The following is a 20,351-nucleotide window of genomic DNA, read 5'->3' as shown; positions in this document are numbered from 1 at the left end:
CTGATTTTTGTAACTCTTTTTCGGATGTAAAAGGTCCGTCAACGTTTTAGGTTTGAAACAGAAAATCTTTTCTGATGGAAACATTCCATCTACACTAGACCCAGTATTACGATAATTGGATAAAAAATATAAAATATAAATGGATCTAATAAAAATTTCTTAAAAACATCTTTAGCTGTTCTCAACATTCTCTCCGCCTGCCCGTTGCTACTCGGGTTGTAAGGCGGACTTTTCAAAACTTTTATGCCTTGTCTTTCCATGAATGATATAAATTGATGAGCGTTAAACGGAGGACCCCCGTCCGTGACTAGCACGTCTGGCAGTCCGAATCTAGAAAAAATGCTACAAATTTACGAATGACTTTAGAGGCCTCAGTTCCAGTTTTCATCAAATCAATCTCTAACCATTTACTGAAGCTATCAACCACCAATAGGAAAACTCGGTGTTCGAAATGGAAAAAATCGGCATGAACGCGACTAAAAGGCCGACTCGTTGGTATCCAAGATGTATCACTAGCTGGTTTAGGTGCGGTAGATGTTTGCAAACATATTTGGCATTGCTTAACATGCCATTCTAAATCTTCATTGATTCCTATCCAAAATACACACCACCTTGCCGATTGCTTCATTTTAACGATCCCTTGGTGGTTTGCATGAAGCAACTTCAAAATCCCCTTATATATATATATATGTACACGCGTTAGTAATTACCACAACTGGTTTGTTATTATTTATTTATTTATTCAGACTAAGGCCGAAGTGGCCTGTGCGGTATATAAGAGTCTTCTCCATTCGGCTCGGTCCATGGCTACACGTCGTCAACCACGCAGTCTACGGAGGGTCCGCAAGTCATCTTCCACTTGATCGATCCACCTTGCCCGCTGCCCACCTCGCCTTCTTGTGCCCGTCGGATCGTTGTCGAGAACCATTTTCACCGGGTTACTGTCCGACATTCTGGCTACGTGCCCGGCCCACCGCAGTCGTCCGATTTTCGCGGTGTGAACGATGGATGGTTCTCCCAACAGCTGATGCAACTCGTGGTTCATTCGCCTCCTCCACGTACCGTCCGCTATCTGCACCCCATCATAGATGGTACGCAGCACTTTCCTTTCGAAAACTCCCAGTGCGCGTTGGTCCTCCACGAGCATCGTCCAGGTCTCGTGTCCGTAGAGGACTACCGGTCTAATTAGCGTTTTGTAGATTGTCAGTTTGGTACGGCGGCGAACTCTATTCGATCGGAGCGTCTTGCGGAGTCCAAAGTACGTACGATTTCCAGCCACTATGCCTCTCCGAATTTCTCTGCTGGTATCATTTTCGGCCACCAGTGAGCCCAAGTACATAAATTCTTCTACCACCTCGATTTCGTCACCACCGATGCCAACTCGCGGTGGGTGGCTCACATTGTCTTCTCTTTAGCCTCTTCCTATCATGTACTTTGTCTTCGACGTGTTGATGACTAGTCCGATCCGCTTGGCTTCCCTCTTCAGTCTGATGTAGGCTTCCTCCATCTTCTCAAAGTTACGTGCCATAATATCTAAGTCGTCGGCGAAGCCAAATAGCTGGACGGACGTAGACGTAGACTTATTGAAAATTGTACCACTCGTGTTAATCCCTGCTTTTCGTATTACCCCTTCCAAAGCGATGTTGAATAGCAAACACGAAAGACCATCACCTTGCCGTAACCCTCTGCGCGTTTCGAAGGGACTCGAGAATGCCCCTGAAACTCGAACTACGCACATCACCCGATCCATCGTCGCTTTGATCAACCGTGTCAGTTTATCCGGAAATCCGTGTTCGTGCATTAGCTGCCATAGCTGGTCTCGATCGATTGTATCATATACGGCTTTGAAGTCGATGAATAGATCACAGACAAACAGACATAACACATTGAACATTCACTCATCAAATTCATCGTCGTTGAAACACTAACGACATCTGTTGATTTCAATTAGTTGGGCAAACCACGAACCAGATGGCGGTAGTGAGCGAATGTCAAACTAGAGCAAATCCGATGTGAGCGCCACGAGTGATTGATTTGCCAACTAATGATTATTTGAATTGACCAGTAAATCAGTGAACGCTGGAAATTTAACGAGTGTTATGTCTGTTTGTCTGTGAATAGATGATGTGTGGGCACGTTGTATTCGCGGCACTTCAGTTTGGCACTGCAGTTTGAAGTATAGCGGTCCGATAACTGCAAAACTGTTGCAACTATCGAATTGCAGTTAAAAAGCATTGCAGTTAAATGACTTGCAGTTATCGAACGTCTACTGTATATAGACGAAGAAGATAGATAAACATTGCCGTTCCCCTCGATTTTTTGCGCTTACTCTGAGTAGTCGTAAAAGTAATCGGGAAATCTTAATAGCGAGTAAATCCACAATAAAGTGACAGATCCCATTAGTTTGCGTGGGAAACTTGCAAATTCCCTTTTTGGTTATTGTTCTTTTCAGGTGGATACTGTTAAAGAAATTTCATTTCAATTTTTTACTTTTCTGATTCAGTAAACGGAATTCAACATGGGATTGGGATAGAAAAAGGAATTTCTTTTGAACACGATATTTATTAACCTTAATGAGAGAGTTAGTTCTGAAAATGTATTGCGAGAGTTTGGCTGGTGGCCCGGGTGCTGGGAATTTGGTTTCATCAGTACCCGCTAAGCTGCGGAGGAGCTCCTTCGTAGCTTAAGGCCAGTATCGACTTAAAAAGTAGAGAGGTTACGGAATTTTGTTCAATATTACCAAGAGGAGTTTTGACAAATGATCTGCATGGAGCAAATTGTCACTTTTACTTACGGAATAATCGAGCAGAATATTTTTCCGAAAGTAAAGTGACAGGTCCTATTACTTTGCGTGGGAACCTTACAAATGCCAATTTAGTTTTTTGTTCTTTTCATGTGGATACTGTTGTTAGAATTTTGTTTCGATTCTTTACTTTTCCGATTCAGTGAACAGAATTTAACATGTGATTGAGATAGAAAAAGAAATTTTTTTTGAACACGATACCAACCTTTAGTAGGGAAAGCACCTGTCTAGCGTACTGGGGTCGTGGGATCAAAGCCCACCGAAGGGCGGTTACCCTCCAATACCTTTTCCGAACTAAATCTATCACATGTTGTGCATATGCATAATCGAGTTTCAGACATAGTAATAAATTTGAGTGGCTTAAGACCCGGAATATAGGCAATTAACTTTGAATGTACTGAAGCGTTCATTAATTTGACGTCGATAATTTCGTCTTGAAAGTCTAAATAGGGTAAAATGCCCAATAGTGGACCCCCTAGTAGCGGAATTTTGCTCTTCCTGTCATAAGGCTTAGAAATTTTCAACATATTAACCCGCATAGTAAAAAACTGTTTGTTGTTCTGTTATAACCTTTGAAAAAATTCATATGAAACGGTCAATGTTTCTGTAATTGTTATTTTATTATTGAACTATTCATGCCTTCCCATCTTGTACTCTATATAACAACTATCTAAGTTCATCTTTTATATTGAATGTACCACATAAAGTTATTAAACTTTTCTATATGTTTTCAATCAAATTGAATTTTGGTGTTAGATCGTATCAAAATATTTAATGAACATTTCTCATGATGTTAAAGTTATGTTATACGTTCCATTCATGATTGCGTACTGTTGACAGCGAAAGCGAAATCAAAACAATATCACACAAACATTCAAATAAATTTATAGTTTAAATTTAAAGACACATTATCTATTAAAGTTCTGCCGTAAAGGTGCTTTTGTACATGTGTAAACATGTTCTGAAGAAGGATTTGTCATACTGATGAAATGAAACTGCTTCAAGTGCGATTAACAGTTCATCTTTCTGTCGATTTAGAGGTAATTAGCACTGATTATATCCATTTTAATGTATTAACTTACTAATTAAATAATGATTTTATCATTTTAGATCTACATCGAAATAGTTAAGCAAACATAATGCGCAAATATTAAGAATCACAGTAAGTATTATGGTATAGCTAATATGTATTGATACCAAACATTCAGTAATTTGTTTGTTTTGCCTACAGATTCGAGTTCTCACATGATGTATATCTGGGTGCACATGATGTACATCCGAACAGGAAATCTACTGGTGGAGTCCGTGCTCTTCTGTAATCTGATACGGGCTATAACCATTGAAAACTTTGCCGTTCTTAACCACAGACGTGATGGCCAGACGATGTGATATTTTTTTATTTGATGTGATTTATTTGGCTAATACAATATTTTATCAGAGCTTTAATGTTGTTGTCTACTAGAATTGAGATGTTTTTCTCCTTTTTTTGTTTTTATTTTCTTTATTCATTACCGGGGTGCATTCGATCGTACGCGATGTATCCTCCAACTATCACTTACCATTAAGTCATAAGGTTCTACCTCGCCAAACGTGGAACGTATTTTAACCTTTTGATATAAAATGGGACGAAAAATTTGTTCGAGAAAATTGCCGGTTTTTTATGGTAACCTAACTTAACAACCCTTTACCCATATTGTTAATTGACGAATAACATTATCTCATAATGTTAAAACTATTCAAGGTAATGTCCATTTATGGTTTCGATACACGTTTTGTGTAGATGTACATAAACAGTTACAAATGGTTGTAAACCATATAAGTGAAGTTCCAAATATGGTCCAGATCTATGCGGGAACTCTGCTTGATATCTAACAACAAGCTCTGCATCCCTTCTTCACGATACATACATAAAACACCCAAATACACGACGTTATTCGTTGAAATTAACATTTTAAAGTCTAACCGAATTCGCCCTATAGTAGACCACCTGGGGGTCCATAATAGGAAATTGCTTCCTTATATTCGACACTTCATTTGATTTTCATGTCCCGTTTCGGGACGTTCTTCTTTCCTATTATGGACCCCCCAAAATATTCCTATAATGGACACTCTCGTGTTTATTTTTTATAGAATTGTAAAAAATCATCTAATTTGACTTTCCATAGCATTTCCAATGCATGTAATCAAATCATAGGACTGTAAGGTAGGTTCTACCGATATAAATTCATAGCAAAATGTTGACTAAATTAATGATTTCGTGTGTGTTACTTCTACCTGAAGTTAAACGATTTACAATGATATGGAAATGCTAATATCATCTTCCAAACTTGGACGTACATGTTCATGATAGAATTAGAGGCGAAAGTATAGAATTTATAGTTCCGTTAGGATACGGCAGGCATGAAGAATGTTTTTATCCAGGTTTTTACGCTGGCCATAAATCAACTATGGCAGTTCAATTTTGACACTAGCTGTGTACAATGATTATGGCATAATTCTCGTTGCCTAGGAATCCTACAGAATTGTTTATGAAGCGAAAATTTTCACCTTGTTTATTTTGAAGCGTATCGTAGCGAGTCGTCCATAATTTATTATTCATATATTTTAATTATTTTTTATTGTTTTAGGTCTTTAAATTCAAGAGTACTATTTCACTGTCTCTGTTATCATAGAGTCATAAACTCTGCTATCGAGATCAAGAAATTGGGATCTCGTGCTCGGTTGCATCTAATTTGTCCATACATCTCCAGCTGAGGACGCTGTTTTTAGGTACAAAATGGGACGGTTCCAGAAAGACGAGGATTAATAACTACGTTTAATTTTGACAAAGCACTTTGGACCTGTTTAAGATCTTGTCCTATGACATCACCCTCCGAGGATTATACTTGAACTCTCTGTCCTGGTGGTCTGCCCCATTAAAAAAAATTGTATCACCAGTAGGAAAACCTTCGGCTGCGGAATTTGGGTTTGTATATCCCATTACGAAGGCCAAAATATGGTTGGATAGACAACAGACTTAGAAATCCTGGTTAGCGACTTAGAATTAGACTTAGAATTCGATAGCGAGAATCCACTGGACAAATATAATTATATGACAAAATACAGCAATCGCAATGGATGATGACTGCAAAGGAATACTGGGATGAACTCGAGTGCTAATCACTCCGGATCGTCCTCTGTCGCTTTGTCTGGCTGAAGAGTCTTTTACTGGGAAAAAGCTGCTCTGGAACAAAAATAAATGGGGCCTTGCCCGAGCTATTATTATGGTCACAAAGAAACAAATTTTGGTTTTTGCTTAAGTTTCTATATTGTCGTTCGAATTCAGAATTTCGTTATTTATTACTCAAATAGGATATTTGTGATGTTGTTGACTTGTTGATTCACGGCGATCACTTGACATATCCCCAGATTTAAGCTCTGTCGGTGAAATACTCTTGTCCAATTCGGCTACGGTACTTACTCCTGTTCGGTAGAGTACCTACTCCTACAGCGAGATCAACCCACTCATAGCGGAAGGTGCATCCGAGGGAAATGAGATAGGCTTTCCCAAGCAGGAAAATTTCTAAAGAGACGGCACACTCCACAAAAAAAAACTACAAAACCCGCACAAGATATGACGTATTTTTCAGTATTTTTAGCTAGGAAAAAATTGTCAATTTTCCTTAGGTGCATTTCACCCGCATCATTGAATATGGTTTGATTTAATAATGGTACCAAATATATCTAGATACACCACATCAATTGAATTTAAAAGCCTACACCGAAGGGAATAGATGTTTCAATAATGTAAATATTAATTTCAGAAGTTTTGACATTTAAAGATGTTTCAATCTGTTTCAATGACTACTAGAACGACGCTATAAAGGTTGTACACAGCATGTGTCAAAATTGAATCCCCATAGTTGATCCGCAGCTATAATAAAAAGCTGGATAGAAGTCGATTTGAAAGCGAGCGGAGGGCAATATTTGCATATATTGGCATATGAGCAAGTCAAACCACCTTCCTTTTGCCAGTGGAGATATTATCAGCTTCCACACTGATATTCTTCCCTCCCCTTCATACGGGAGCTTGGCAGAAGGAAGGTCGTGTGATATGTGCCATCACAAATATTGCCCTCCGCTCGCTTTCAAATCGACTTCTATAAAAACATTCTTCATTCCTGCCGTATCCTAACGGAACTATAAATTCTATACTTTCGCCTCTAATTCTATCATGAACATGTACGTCCAAGTTTGGAAGATGATATTAGCATTTCCATATCATTGTAAAATGTTGACATTGTGCAGTAATAATGCAAAAATGGCTGGAGGGTCCACTATTGGTTGGGGGTCCACTATTGGTCACTTTACCCTATTCATGAAAAAAGCAATACCGGTATACCGATTTTTATTTAGTTTATTCACCGATAATCCTATAAAATAATCTGACCACCCTATTGAAACTTTGTGCATTTTGGGCTGATTTTTGGGCAAAAATACTTTTGACAGTTTGCGTTGTGCGTGTTGTGCTGACTGATGGCTGCTTTGGAAAATTTTGCGATATCATAATCGCATCCTTGTGAAACTCGGAAATTCGCGATAAATAAGTGCCGAAAAAGTGAATCTCCGAATCCCAATCGATGCCAGAAATGATGTAGATAACTGCGTGTAGGTTACTAGCAGCAGTGGCGCATTTCAGTTTGCGGTGTCTCCGTTCTGATGGAATAGGTATGTGCATCAATGGGAGACAATGTTCATCGCCACCAGGATGCAATGACTTCTAATAGCAGCAGCAGCAGCACCAATCTGACATCGACCACAGCCGCCACAGGTAATCAATTGTCCCCTTCGCCTGCTTACAGCGGCGGCAATAGCACCACTACCACCACCAGCACTTCCGATAGCTCATCATCTGCTACGGGAGGAGCTGCGGGTGTCGTCATTGTTAGCACCTCTCCCAGCACTTCCACCGTCGAGCCCCCTCTTGCCCTCTGCGTCCGAAATAGCTCCGCCACGACCAACATTACTGATAAGGTGTCCGATAACGACAATGTGGACACTGGCAGCAAGTCGAGCGATAGTGGAAATTTGGCCTCCGTGCTAGACGGTGGTGGCAAGCAGCCGTCGGAAAAGGGGACCGAGAAAACCTCGAAATCTCAGAAGAATCTAACCGAGCGGGCGAAGAAAACTCCATGGTATAATGTGATTTACCCGTCGTACAAGTCGCGAACAGAGGAATTCAAAAAGCTGTTCAAAGAAGTGTCCGATGACGAGCGTTTAATCGTGGACTATTCGTGCGCAATTCAGAAGGACATTCTGGTTCACGGTCGGTTGTACGTTACCCAAAACTATCTGTGCTTCCACGCGAACATAATCGTCTGGGTGACTCGGCTCTCGATCCGCTGGAAGGACGTTACGTCAATTACCAAAGAGAAGACTGCCCGGGTGATTCCGAACGCGATTTCGGTTTGCACCGACAATGAGAAGCATTTTCTCACCTCGTTTACTTCGCGCGATAACACCTATCTTATGCTGTTTCGAGTGTGGCAGAATGCGTTGATGGAAAAACCGATTAACCCTCAAGAGCTTTGGCAGTGGGTTCACACTTGTTACGGAGATCAGTTGGGACTGACGAGTGACGACGAAGATTATATCGATCCGTACGATAAGAATACGGAAAATTGCGGCACTGCCCCGATCGCCGGCGATCAGACTGCGGAGGACATTAGCGGCACCAGAGACGTCGCCGAACTATCAGACGAACCGACAACGGCCATTATCATGGTGGCGAAGGAAACAAAACCGAAGAAAACGGCGGTCCACGCCAAGGTGGCCGCCTTCAACCCGGAAAGCAACATTTCCACTCCCTGGGAGCTCCTCCCCACGGACATGTCCGTCTCGACCGAGTCCTAGAAGAAGGAGGAGTTTCACCAGGGTTCGAGTGCAACTCATTACATTCCGGGCGGCAGCTGGTGCACACTATTCTTCCGATCAACGTTGACATCCTATTCGAGCTGCTTTTCTCTAAATCTAAATTTTTAACTGAATTCCACAACACACGTAAAACAACGGACATGATCCACGGCGAGTGGAAGGTAAACAAGGACGGACTGAAGGAACGGGTCGTCTGTTTGACTATTGCCATCACGCAAACCATTGGACCGAGGAGTGCGCAGGTGAGTGAGAAAATTAGCACCAAGTGTTCGTATAGATCAAAAACATAGGGTAGCCGGTAACAATTTGGACCGAAAATAGTAATCGACAGAATTAAGTAAAGAATGGTCAGGAAAAAAACAATTAAATGAATTTTCCATCATCACCAGGTAACGGAAACGCAGGTCATGCGCGATTGCAGCAAACCGGGCCAGCTTTACTCGATCGATGTCAGCGCGGTTCAGGGCGGCATCCCGTACGCCGATAGCTTCTACGTGACTCAGCACTACTGCATGTCCCGCACCAAGGACGACCACACGGTTCTCTCGGTGCACGCTCAAATCCACTACAAGAAGAATATCTTTGGCTTTGTGCGTGGTTTTATCGAGAAGAACACCTGGGTCGGACTGGAGGACTTCTACAACGCACTGCTTCGTAGTCTACAGAGCGAGTACTGCATCCCGCCGGCCAAGAGCAAAAGCCGCCGATCGCGCAAGCCTGCGCCTTCTCAGCACGCCAAGGTTCTGGAGGAACCGGCGGTTCAGCGAAACACCCCACTCCTTCCAGCGGCAGCCGCGGCCAGTGCTTCCACTAAACCACCCGCCCCGCAGACCTTCTTCTCCTGGTTCATTGTGATTTTGTTAGTGATCTTATTATCGATAAATGTTGCACTCTATGTTAAGTTGTGGAACCTGGAGGGTGAAAACGAGAGCCTGTTCAGGGGCGACAGCGTGGCCGCAGCCGTTGATCAGAAAATTCTTGAAAACCCCCCTCAGACGCACGCCGATTGGCTCGCTTTGCTGCACGAACAGGAAACCAAGCACGCAAAGGAAATGATCAAATGGCAGCAGATTTTGCACACGGTGACGGATCTCCTTAGAAAGGTAAGCAGTATTTGTGAGAATATTCCGACTAATGTTACTAGTAGTGATCAGACGCTGCCGCAGTCGCAACAAAAAGCTTTTGGCATGGAAGAATTGTAGAGTATTATAATAGCGCACGGTCATAGTTGTGAAAAGGTAATAAAGTTTAAATTTGACTATAGATGATATATTCAGACTAGGGATAATTAAATTTTGTTTTGTTCGCCGAATTTACAATCCGAACAGTGCCCGTTCCGCAGGTGTAAATCACGAATTCGGTCGTTAATGATAGAACGATTAGCACTGACTCATCATGTTATCTAATCAACCATAGGGAATGGATAATTTAGTCACAACGTTGAATGGTTGAAGAAAGTCTTTATCAGTAGCTTTCAATAGTGCTCAAACGTCTTATCAGGTTAGGTATTTCTGTTTCTGCTGAGGAAGTAACTTGACAAAAAAATATTCATAGAATTGATTTCAAAACATTTCATAGTTACAAATCTCTACTAATCCAATAGTTTTTAGTAATGTTATTGTTTAGAAACTACCATTTTATTCATCAAATTCATTATCCTCAATTTTAGTCTACTTTCTTATTGAGCTGTCTGTTTAAAATTGTTGAACACCTAATCTGCCGTTATACGCATAACTGTCCCATGTATATAGGGAATCCCACCAAACATGGGACAACTAAGCGTATGACGGCAGTAATGCATTATTGAATCATCTTGCAATTACTACGTTTTCAACAACAAACAATAATTGGTTGCTTTTCCTATTAATTTAAAGACGCATTCGATAGACTTCCGCCTTCATTGTTAGCAAATTTGGTAATAATTCACCCACCGGTAGCCTCCTTAGCTTAGCGGTGAGATACGCGGCTACGTCATCCATGAATTCTAGTGATAACGTTTTTGAAAAGATATATCGAATTAAGGATACAAAGGATGTTGACGTTTCATCTGAAATCCTAAAAAGCTAAGCATAATGGATAATTTTCGTACGTTTTGACACTTTTCCCATAGAAAAAACTGCCAACACGTGCGCAGATGTATCCATGCATAGCTCCTTACACTTGAGTTAGATCCGTCCAGTGTTTTGTCGGAAAACCTTGTTCTCCCGGAATTTATCAAAAACTAGCGAAAGAAATCCAGCTTTACCCGGGTGTTGCAAATGTCACAATGAACTATTTGCAGCACCGCACTCTAGATCAATTTCCGTGCGTTTGTTTTCCTCAACAGCTGACCCAAAATTGTATTCTAATGATTTTTTACATACATTTCCCCGTTTAATTCATCAACTTTTTGTACATTCAAACCTTGCGGATCCCCTTGCGGTCAGCCAGTTCGCGAGTTAAACCGTTAGGAAGGAAATCTCAACTCATTTTTATTATATGTATAGAAGATTTGCGATAGGGTAAACATGTGGTACGTCGTTGACCAAACCTCTTGGAAACTGGCTTGGTATTTGCCAACGAAGGGCTCTTCATGCAGTCTCAGTATATTGAAAGTTGATCAGAATACGAGATACGATTTTGTACGCCGAATCAAGATTATTCGGTACAGAACATGCGGTCCTTAGCCTCTTACCCAGCAACTGCTATCCCTACCTCCTCATGGAGCTGGCCGGGATGTGAGAAATATTAGGGAAGATCGGGTAACCAACCCCGGTGGAAACTGTGGTCGTATGCTGACAGAGAAGGGGCAGGGAGGTTGCTCTTCTCCGGGGTGTAAATCTGATCGAGCGTCTGATCTGCATGTTAGGAGCGGCTCACAACAATGTCTGTTTCCCATGTTAGTAGCGGCTGATCATCGGCGGCAAAATTGTGCACCATGGTCCACCGGAAATTTAGGATGTTGGTGTCAGACCATGCAAGTTAGCTTTGAAAACAGCAACGAGTAATCAGCGAAAGAATACGGACCGGAACAATCGACGAAAAAGGACTATCGATTGATAACTCGGTTTGTGGAACTGCAAATCGCTCAACTTAATCGGGAGCACACGCATAATTGCCGATATGCTCAATGACCGTGGATTCGGTATCGTACCGCTGCTGGAGGAAGGTGGGTTGGAAGGTGGGAACAGTTTTCATAGTGATGGGCGATATGCAAAGGCGCGAAATCGGATGGTGGCCGATCAATGAGAGAATGTGCATGTTGAGGATCAAATACCGGTTCTTCAACTTGAGCATAATCAACGTCCGTGTAGCCCACATTTCGGAAGCACTGATGATGATAGACGCATTCTGAAACAAACGCGCAGCTGAAACAAAAGTACGACACTACGCCCAAGCCACGACGTCAAAATCATCATAGGAGATTTGAACGCTCAGGTTGGCCAAGAGGAAAAGTTTAGACCGACTATTTGAACAGTTCAGCACCCACCGGGTGACGAACGAAAACAACCTACAATTAATTGATTTCCCCGCCACCAAGAAAATGGTCATTCGTAGCTTCTTCCGTATCAAGACACCTGGAGTTCACCACTGCCGACAGAATCTCAAAACGACACCGTTCTGATTGATGGATGGCAGTTCTCCGCCTGGAGAAGCGGAGTGCGAGGAGATCGAACAGCTGTTCCGTTCTCAAGAAATACGCAAGTTCTATCAGAAGCTCAACTAAACGCATCCCCCAAAAGCTTCGTGCCGCGAGCCGAGATGTGCAGGGATATAAGGATGGGGGCATCTTGATGGACGAACGTATGGTGATCGAAAGGTTTGTTTGTTTGTTTATTAGAGACACTTCACACCGCCATGGAGATCGAAAGGTGGAAGCACAGACAAACAGACATAACACTCGTCAAATTTCCATCGTTCACTGATTTACTGGTCAATTCATATAATCATTAGTTGGCCAATCGATCACTTGTGGCGCACGCATCGTTTTTGTTCGAGTTTGACGTTTGCTCACTACCGCCATCTGGTTCGTGATTTGCCCAACTAACTGAAATCAACAGATGTCGTTAGTGTTTGAAGGACGATGAATTTGATGGGTAAATGTTCAATGTGTTATGTCTGTTTGTCTGTGGTGGAAGCACCACTACGATTATTATTATTTATTCAGACTAAGGCCAAAGTGGCCTGTGCGGTATATAAGAGTCTTCTCCATTCGGGTCGGTCCATGGCTACACGTCGCCAACCACGCAGTCTACGGAGGGTCCGCAAGTCATCTTCCACCTGATCGATCCACCTTGCCCGCTGCGCACCTCGCCTTCTTGTGCCCGTCGGATCGTTGGCGAGAACCATTTTCACCGGGTTACTGTCCGACATTCTGGCTACGTGCCCGGCCCATCGCAGTCGTCCGATTTTCGCGGTGTGAACGATGGATGGTTCTCCCAACAGCTGATGCAATTCGTGGTTCATTCGCCTCCTCCACGTACCGTCCGCCATCTGCACCCCACCATAGATGGTACGCAGCACTTTCCTTTCGAAAACTCCAAGTGCGCGTTGGTCCTCCACGAGCATCGTCCAGGTCTCGTGTCCGTAGAGGACTACCGGTCTAATTAGCGTTTTGTAGATTGTCAGTTTGGTACGGCGGCGAACTCTATTCGATCGGAGCGTCTTGCGGAGTCCAAAGTACTTACGATTTCCAGCCACTATGCGTCTCCGAATTTCTCTGCTGGTGTCATTTTCGGCAGTCACCAGTGAGCCCAAGTACATAAATTCTTCTACCACCTCGATTCCGTCACCACCGATGCAAACTCGCGGTGGGTGACTCACATTGTCTTCTCTTGAACCTCTTCCTATCATATACTTCGTCTTCGACGTGTTGATGACTAGTCCGATCCGCTTAGCTTCCCTCTTCAGTCTGATGTAGGCTTCCTCCATCTTCTCAACGTTACGTGCCATAATATCTATGTCGTCGGCGAAACCAAATAGCTGGACGGACTTATTGAAAATTGTACCACTCGTGTTAATCCCTGCTCTTCGTATTACCCCTTCCAAAGCGATGTTGAATAGCAAACACGAAAGACCATCACCTTGCCGTAACCCTCTGCGGGTTTCGAAGGGACTCGAGAATGCCCCTGAAACTCGAACTACGCACATCACCCGATCCATCGTCGCTTTGATCAACCGTGTCAGTTTATCCGGAAAACCGTGTTCGTGCATTAGCTGCCATAGCTGGTCCCGATCGATTGTATCATATGCGGCTTTGAAGTCGATGAATAGATGATGTGTGGGCACGTTGTATTCGCGGCATTTCTGCAGTATTTGGCGAATGGCGAACACCTGGTCCGTGGTAGAGCGTTCGCCCATACGCCCATTCGTACTGCCCCACGAACTCCCTTGCAATTGGTGCTAGTCGACGGCATAAAATTTGGGAGAGTACCTTGTAGGCGTCGTTCAGCAATGTGATCGCGCGGTAGTTGCTACAATCCAGCTTATCGCCCTTTTTGCAGATGGGACACACGACACCTTCCATCCACTCCTGCGGCAAAACTTCCTCCTCCCAAATCTTGGTAATGACCCAGTGTAGCGCTCTAGCCAGTGCCTCACCACCGTGTTTAAATAGCTCTCCTGGGAGTTGTTCAACCCCAGGGGCTTTGTTGTTCTTCAGCCGGCCAATATCCTCCTGGATTTCCTGGAGATCCGGAGCCGGTAGAATTATGTCCTGCGCGCGTTCTCCCAGGTCCATCACCATACCGCCATCTTCGTCTGCCACATTGCCATTCAGGTGTTCTTCGTAGTGCTGCCGCCACCTTTGGATCACCTCACGCTCGTTCGTAAGAAGGTTCTCGTTTATGTCCTTACACATATCAGGCTGTGGCACGTGGCCCTTACGTGAACGGTTTAACTTCTCATAGAACTTTCGTGTGTTATTAGCGCGGTACAGTTGCTCCGTTTCTTCACGGTCTCGATCTTCCTGCTGGCGCTTTTTCCTCCGGAAAATCGAGTTTTGTCTGTTTCGCGCCTGTTTATATCGTGCCTCGTTCGCTCTCGTGCGGTGTTGCAGCAATCTCGCCCATGCTGCATTCTTCTCTTTCACTAACTGCTCACATTCGCCGTCATACCAGTCGTTTCTCTGATCCGGGGGCACCGTGCCAAGTGCAGCGGTTGCGGTGCTACCAATGGCGGATCGAATATTTCTCCAGCCATCTTCAAGAGACGCTGCGCCTAGCTGCTCTTCCGTTGGAAGTGCCACTTCCAGCTGCTGCGCGTATTCTTGGGCTAGTCTACCGTCTTGTAGCCGCCCAATGTTAAGCCGCGGCGTCCGACTTCGACGCGTGTTGTACACCGTCGAGAGTTTTGAGCGCAGGCATACTGCAACGAGGTAGTGGTCGGATTCAATATTCGCACTGCGGTAAGTGCGGACGTTCGTGATGTCGGAGAAGAATTTACCGTCGATTAGAACGTGGTCGATTTGGTTTTCCGTTTCTTGGTTAGGTGATCTCAATGTGGCCTTGTGGATATTTTTGCGGGGAAAGAAGGTGCTTCAGACTACCATTCCGCGGGAGGCTGCGAAGTTTATGCATCGTTGGCCGTTGTCATTCGATACGGTGTGCAGACTATCCGGTCCGATGACCGGTCTATACATTTCCTCCGTTCCCACCTGTGCGTTCATGTCACCGATGACGATTTTAACGTCCCGCAGTGGGCATCCATCGTATGTCTGCTCCAGCTGTGCGTAGAACGCTTCTTTCTCGTCGTCGGGTCTCTCTTCGTGTGGGCAGTGCACGTTGATGATGCTATAGTTGAAGAAAAGGCCTTTAATCCTCAGCTTGCACATCCTTGGGTTGATTGGCTGCCACCCAATCATGCGTTGGCGCATCTTACCCAGCACTATGAAGCCGGTTCTCAGCTCGTTGGTGCCACAGCTTTGGTAGAAGGTAGCCGCTCGATGCCCGCTTTTCCACGCTTTCTGTCCTGTCCAGCAAATCTCCTGCAGCGCCACGACGTCGAAGTTGCGGGGATGTAATTCATCGTAGATCATCTTGTCGCAACCTGCGAAACCTAGCGACTTGCAATTCCATGTTCCAAGCTTCCAATCGTGATCCTGTATTCGTCGCTTAGGTCTTTGCCGATTATATCGAGTCTCATTATCTCTTATATTGTTCGTAATTATTGGTTTTCCAGGCGGCTTATTGGGCCTGCGCACACCTCCTGTCTCGTCGGAGGGCCGTCGTGTCAGGGCTGTTTAGCGTCCCACCTAACACCAGGACTTGGGCTTGTGCGCTTTGAGCGGCACACGGTCGCTTTGGTGGGGCCTACTTGCGGATACATGCAGCTTTTTATAGAGGTTTAACAGGGCCCACTGTTAAACCCCACCACATCCTAGGCAAGCCCCACAACTCACATATGTCCTGGGGAGGGATCGTCAAGCCCTTGGACATAGTCCCTGCTGCCCACCTCTACGAGTAACAGTTAAGTGGCGCTGAGAGTACAGGCAGTGAACGTCAAGGTAGCGGACGATGAAAGCTAACCAGCCCCCATTTTGAGGGAAGTTAAGAATACCATCCAACAGTTAAAGACCAATAAAGCAGTTGGTATGGATGGCATCGAAGCTAAGATCACCATGATGGAACACTAAACAGCTACCGAAGAAGTGGAAGAAAGGGGTCATATGCCTCATCTCCAAAGAAAAGGCGACAAGCTGGAGTGTGAGAACTTTCGAGCGATCACCATTCTTAATGCCGCCTACAAAGTACCAGGTCCCAACGTACCATCTTTTTATCTATTTCAAGGCGGCATACGACAGTATAGACCACGTAAACTAGAGCTATGAAAAATTATGGACGAGAACAGCTTTTCTCGGAAGCTTACCAGACTGATCAATGCAACGGTGGATGGTGTGCAAAACTGTGTGGTGCTTTCGGGTGAACATTCCAGTTCGTTCGAATCCCGCCACGGACTTAGACAAGGTGATGGACTTGCTCTACACACTCAGTTTTTATTTCTGTAGCTCGGCAAAATTCGCACAGCCGTGGCTCAGCAACTCAGCATAATAAAAAACTGATATCCCGTCAAAAATCAGGGTTGTTAGCTGGGTTTCGGCGAATTATTAGCTGATTTTCAGCAATTTTGACAGATATTTCGGCGAAAAACATGTTTGCTGGGGCTCGGCTAAGCGAATCCCGGTGAAAGTTAAACAAATTGCTGAGATCCCGGTAAAAAAATAAGTGCTAGTTTATAATCTACTACCATGTCCTACAAATACCCGTGCTGTGATGAAGGTGAGGATTTTGATGTTAGCGTCCAGTGCGAGAAGTGTCGAGAATGGTACCACTTTGAGTGCGGGGGGGTCGATGAATGCGTCGCTGAGGTTGTTTGGTTCTGTGCGACCTGTCTGGGGGAAGATCGATCCATCCGAGCTTCGTTGGGTGCCCCAGGCAACACAGCCATTTCTCCAGTGGTTTTCACACATTCTGGTCGTTATGAAGGTAGTAAGACGGAGATTGGTAAGTCAGAAAAGACAAAGTTGACCAAAAGTCGGATGACTAGGGAACTAGCGCAGGACGATGAGATAGAAGACGTCGATGACGCTAAAAATTCGACAAAGATAGGAGATCAGGGACAGAAAAAAATAGGCGAGAAACACGTAAGCGGAGACGAAGGCGCTACAGAGGATGATCACGATGGTTTGTTGCATGTGATGTCAGACATAAACGGTCGGTATTGCAACCGCGTGACACGTGCCGAATCTGTTCCGGCCAAGAAAACCAGTCGCGTTCGTGGGTGCATGAAAAAAAGTGCTAGTGTGCCGTCGGCGGAGTCGAGGCGAACCCGCGCTTTGAGAGAACTCAAAGAACTCGTAGAGTGGAATCGACTGGAGGAGCTTGAAGAGGAGAACTAGCGAATGATCTTGGAGCTTGAGCGGAAGAGAATTGTCCGCCGGAAGAAGATGCTGGAAAGAAGATCAGCTCTGAAGAAGATTATCGATCTGGATGGGAACGTTGGAGATTTTGTGCTCGACAATGACGATTTTCCGGAATTAGGAGATGGCGCGAAGGCTGATGTGGCAGAAGGTGAACTGGAAGATCTGTTTCCGAGAAAGCTTCGGAGCGGTTCACGTTGCCATCGTTGCCATCGAATCCACGCAAGACAGAGCGGGGTACGGACAGATGTTATGCTGGAATACCCGACGTCAGTCTTCAAAGTCCTTCGTTTGAAAGGGAAGTTATTGCTCAATTATCGGAGGATGAGTTCGATGTCATTCAGGAGAGAGTCTCCACGAGAGTGAAAGCGACGGAGACAGGACCATCTCGTTTTCAGATTGCGTCGAGGCAGGTGTTTACGAAAAGCTTGCCAAAGTTTCCATCTGAAGAATCCGATTCTGATGCAGAATTCAGTTCAGAAGCCGCCTTCGTACTATGCTATGGAGTGGATGGAATACAAGCGGCGCGCTCGGTCGGTCGACTTGGAAACATTCGCGGCATTCATGAAAAGTATCGTCGAAAAGGTTCTGGAAGCAACCTTCGAGAAGGTGGAAGCAAACGAGAAGAGCAAGAAGCGTGAACAAACTAGAACGAAAGTATTCGTTCAAGTAACGAACGATGGGCTGTCAAGTGACAAGTCTAGTCCTAGAATGACAGAGACCTCGACCCAACCACAATACCGAGACATGAAATGTTCTGTGTGTCAAAAGATAAGTCACTTTAGACGAAACTGTTCGGAGTTTGTTGGAAGAACGATGAAAGACGGTAGTCTGGAGTTTCATAATCCTTTGCTGCATAGGGGACCCGCGATAAGCAAAACATTCTTCACTGGTCTACTGGGTACTGCCCGTTTGTTTAAACCGTTTTCCTGCTTTTTCTGAGATCTTCGCAGAATTAACGATGTTCCAAATGTTACACATTTCCTGGTTTTTAATTTTCCAGTTTTTGGAGCTAACTCAAGTCCTTACGATTCAAATTTTCAAAATGACTTATTTGCTTTTGTGAACAATAACTCAAACGTCGTATGTACTATCTGTTGATGGTGTTGGTTTGCATGGGAGTGCTCTCAGATTCGTCAAATCGACGTTTGAGTTTTTGTTTACAAAATCAGATAAGTCGCTTTGAAAATTTGGTATTGGATTCAGATCATTGTCATGACTTAAACTTTTCAGAATATCTTAGATATTTTAGTTTCCGTAGATCATACAAATTCCTAATATTTCTGCATTCTTTAGACCATCCAGGTTATACGATTTCCTAATATTTCAGTTTCCTAATATTTCTGCGTCTGAGTAATCAACCTAACATCTGCTGCTACTTTTGAATCCATAGATTTCTTTATACTTACGGAAACGGCTAATTTTCATATATCCAAATCCCCCTCCTCCCATATGGTAGACTTTCGAAGACTTTTCCGAAACCGTTTTCCGTAATCTCGAAGAAATCGTCGTTGAATTTCCGAAGTTTTTCCCGTGGATATCCAAAGATTTCACATTGGAATTCCAAAGAATTTCCGATGAAACTTCACCAAATATTCCAATGGAAAATCAGACCAGAATATCAAACCTAAGATTTTTTTTATTCTTTAATAACGTGATTTTTAAGTTTACACAAAATTCATCACTATGAAACCTAAAAGTTCCCGTTGCAAATTCCGAGGAATTTTTCATGCAGATTCTTAGCAATTTTCTTCGGAAACTCCAAAGAGTTTTCCAAAAAGTTTCCCTTTCGTTGAAATTGGGAATAATTTCTAGGAAAATTCTGAAGAATTTCTTATGCAATTTCCAAATAATTTTCTGTGGATATTTCCAAGATTTACTCGTGGGAATTCAAAAGAATACCAAGTGGAAAAGTTTTTCAAAACATTTAGACCATTACTTAAGTGGAATTACTTATAAAAAATTCTTTATAAAAAGTCCGGAGAAATAAAAAAAATCAAAGAAATGAACGCAATAAGAAATCGTGACACAGATCACAATAACACCGCTGCCGATATTCGGACCAGCACACATTCCTTATTAGGCATGTATTGCTGTATCTTCTAGTCCATCAGTTTCCACAAGTCCTGAAGCAATCTGGAATACTTCTGTTATTTCGTTTGCGTCCATTTCGCACAAAGGTGGTGTATTCATTGTTTTCAAAAGTGATGAAGTTAAGAATAGAAAAAGATTGTATTCAAAAATAAAAAAATAAAATAAAAAGTCTACGTAGACTCTTGATTACAGCGGCACACTAGGAGTTAACTTTCGGAAATCAGTATGGCGAAAGGCATCTAAGGTTTAATATCTCGAAAATAAGCACCTTAATCGAAAAAATATTTGGTAGGCGTAGTAGCGGACACCTTCCTACATAACTGGTACCAAATAGTTTTTCGTGAAAAGTTCCTTTACTTACTAACTTATGGATCCTGTACACCTCCGGTGGTGCAAAGGGCCGACTTGAAAGATCTCCATCCTGAGCGTTGCCCGGCTATCGCTTTAACCTGTTGCCAGGTTAAATTTCGGTCGACTTCTTTTATTTCTTTATTGAGACTTCGCCGCCATGAGCCTCTGGGTGCTTGTTTACAGATTTCGTTTCCGCCCCTACGTAGAGTGTGGCCGACCCAGCCCCACTACCGATCCCGAATTTCTGTTGCTATCGGCCTCTGGTGACAACGACGATGGAGCTCGTTGTTTGAG

General features: G+C 43.7%; 1 protein-coding gene across 1 annotated transcript; it reads left to right on the top strand.

The window, feature by feature from the left end:
• Positions 1 to 7,289: 7,289 nt before the first annotated feature.
• LOC134206165 (protein Aster-B-like) lies at positions 7,290 to 10,009 on the top strand. The gene is given in 3 exon segments (XM_062681855.1): positions 7,290 to 8,708; positions 8,711 to 8,958; positions 9,106 to 10,009. Coding segments are annotated over 3 exon segments (2,247 nt in total). The 5' UTR covers positions 7,290 to 7,522; the 3' UTR covers positions 9,919 to 10,009.
• Positions 10,010 to 20,351: the final 10,342 nt, after the last annotated feature.

The sequence above is a fragment of the Armigeres subalbatus genome, chromosome 1 (assembly GCF_024139115.2).
Source record: "Armigeres subalbatus isolate Guangzhou_Male chromosome 1, GZ_Asu_2, whole genome shotgun sequence".
In the NCBI taxonomy this organism is placed as follows: Eukaryota; Metazoa; Arthropoda; class Insecta; order Diptera; family Culicidae; genus Armigeres; species Armigeres subalbatus.
The sequence above is the reverse complement of the archived record's forward strand: the minus strand, read 5'-3'. Positions and strand labels throughout refer to the sequence as shown.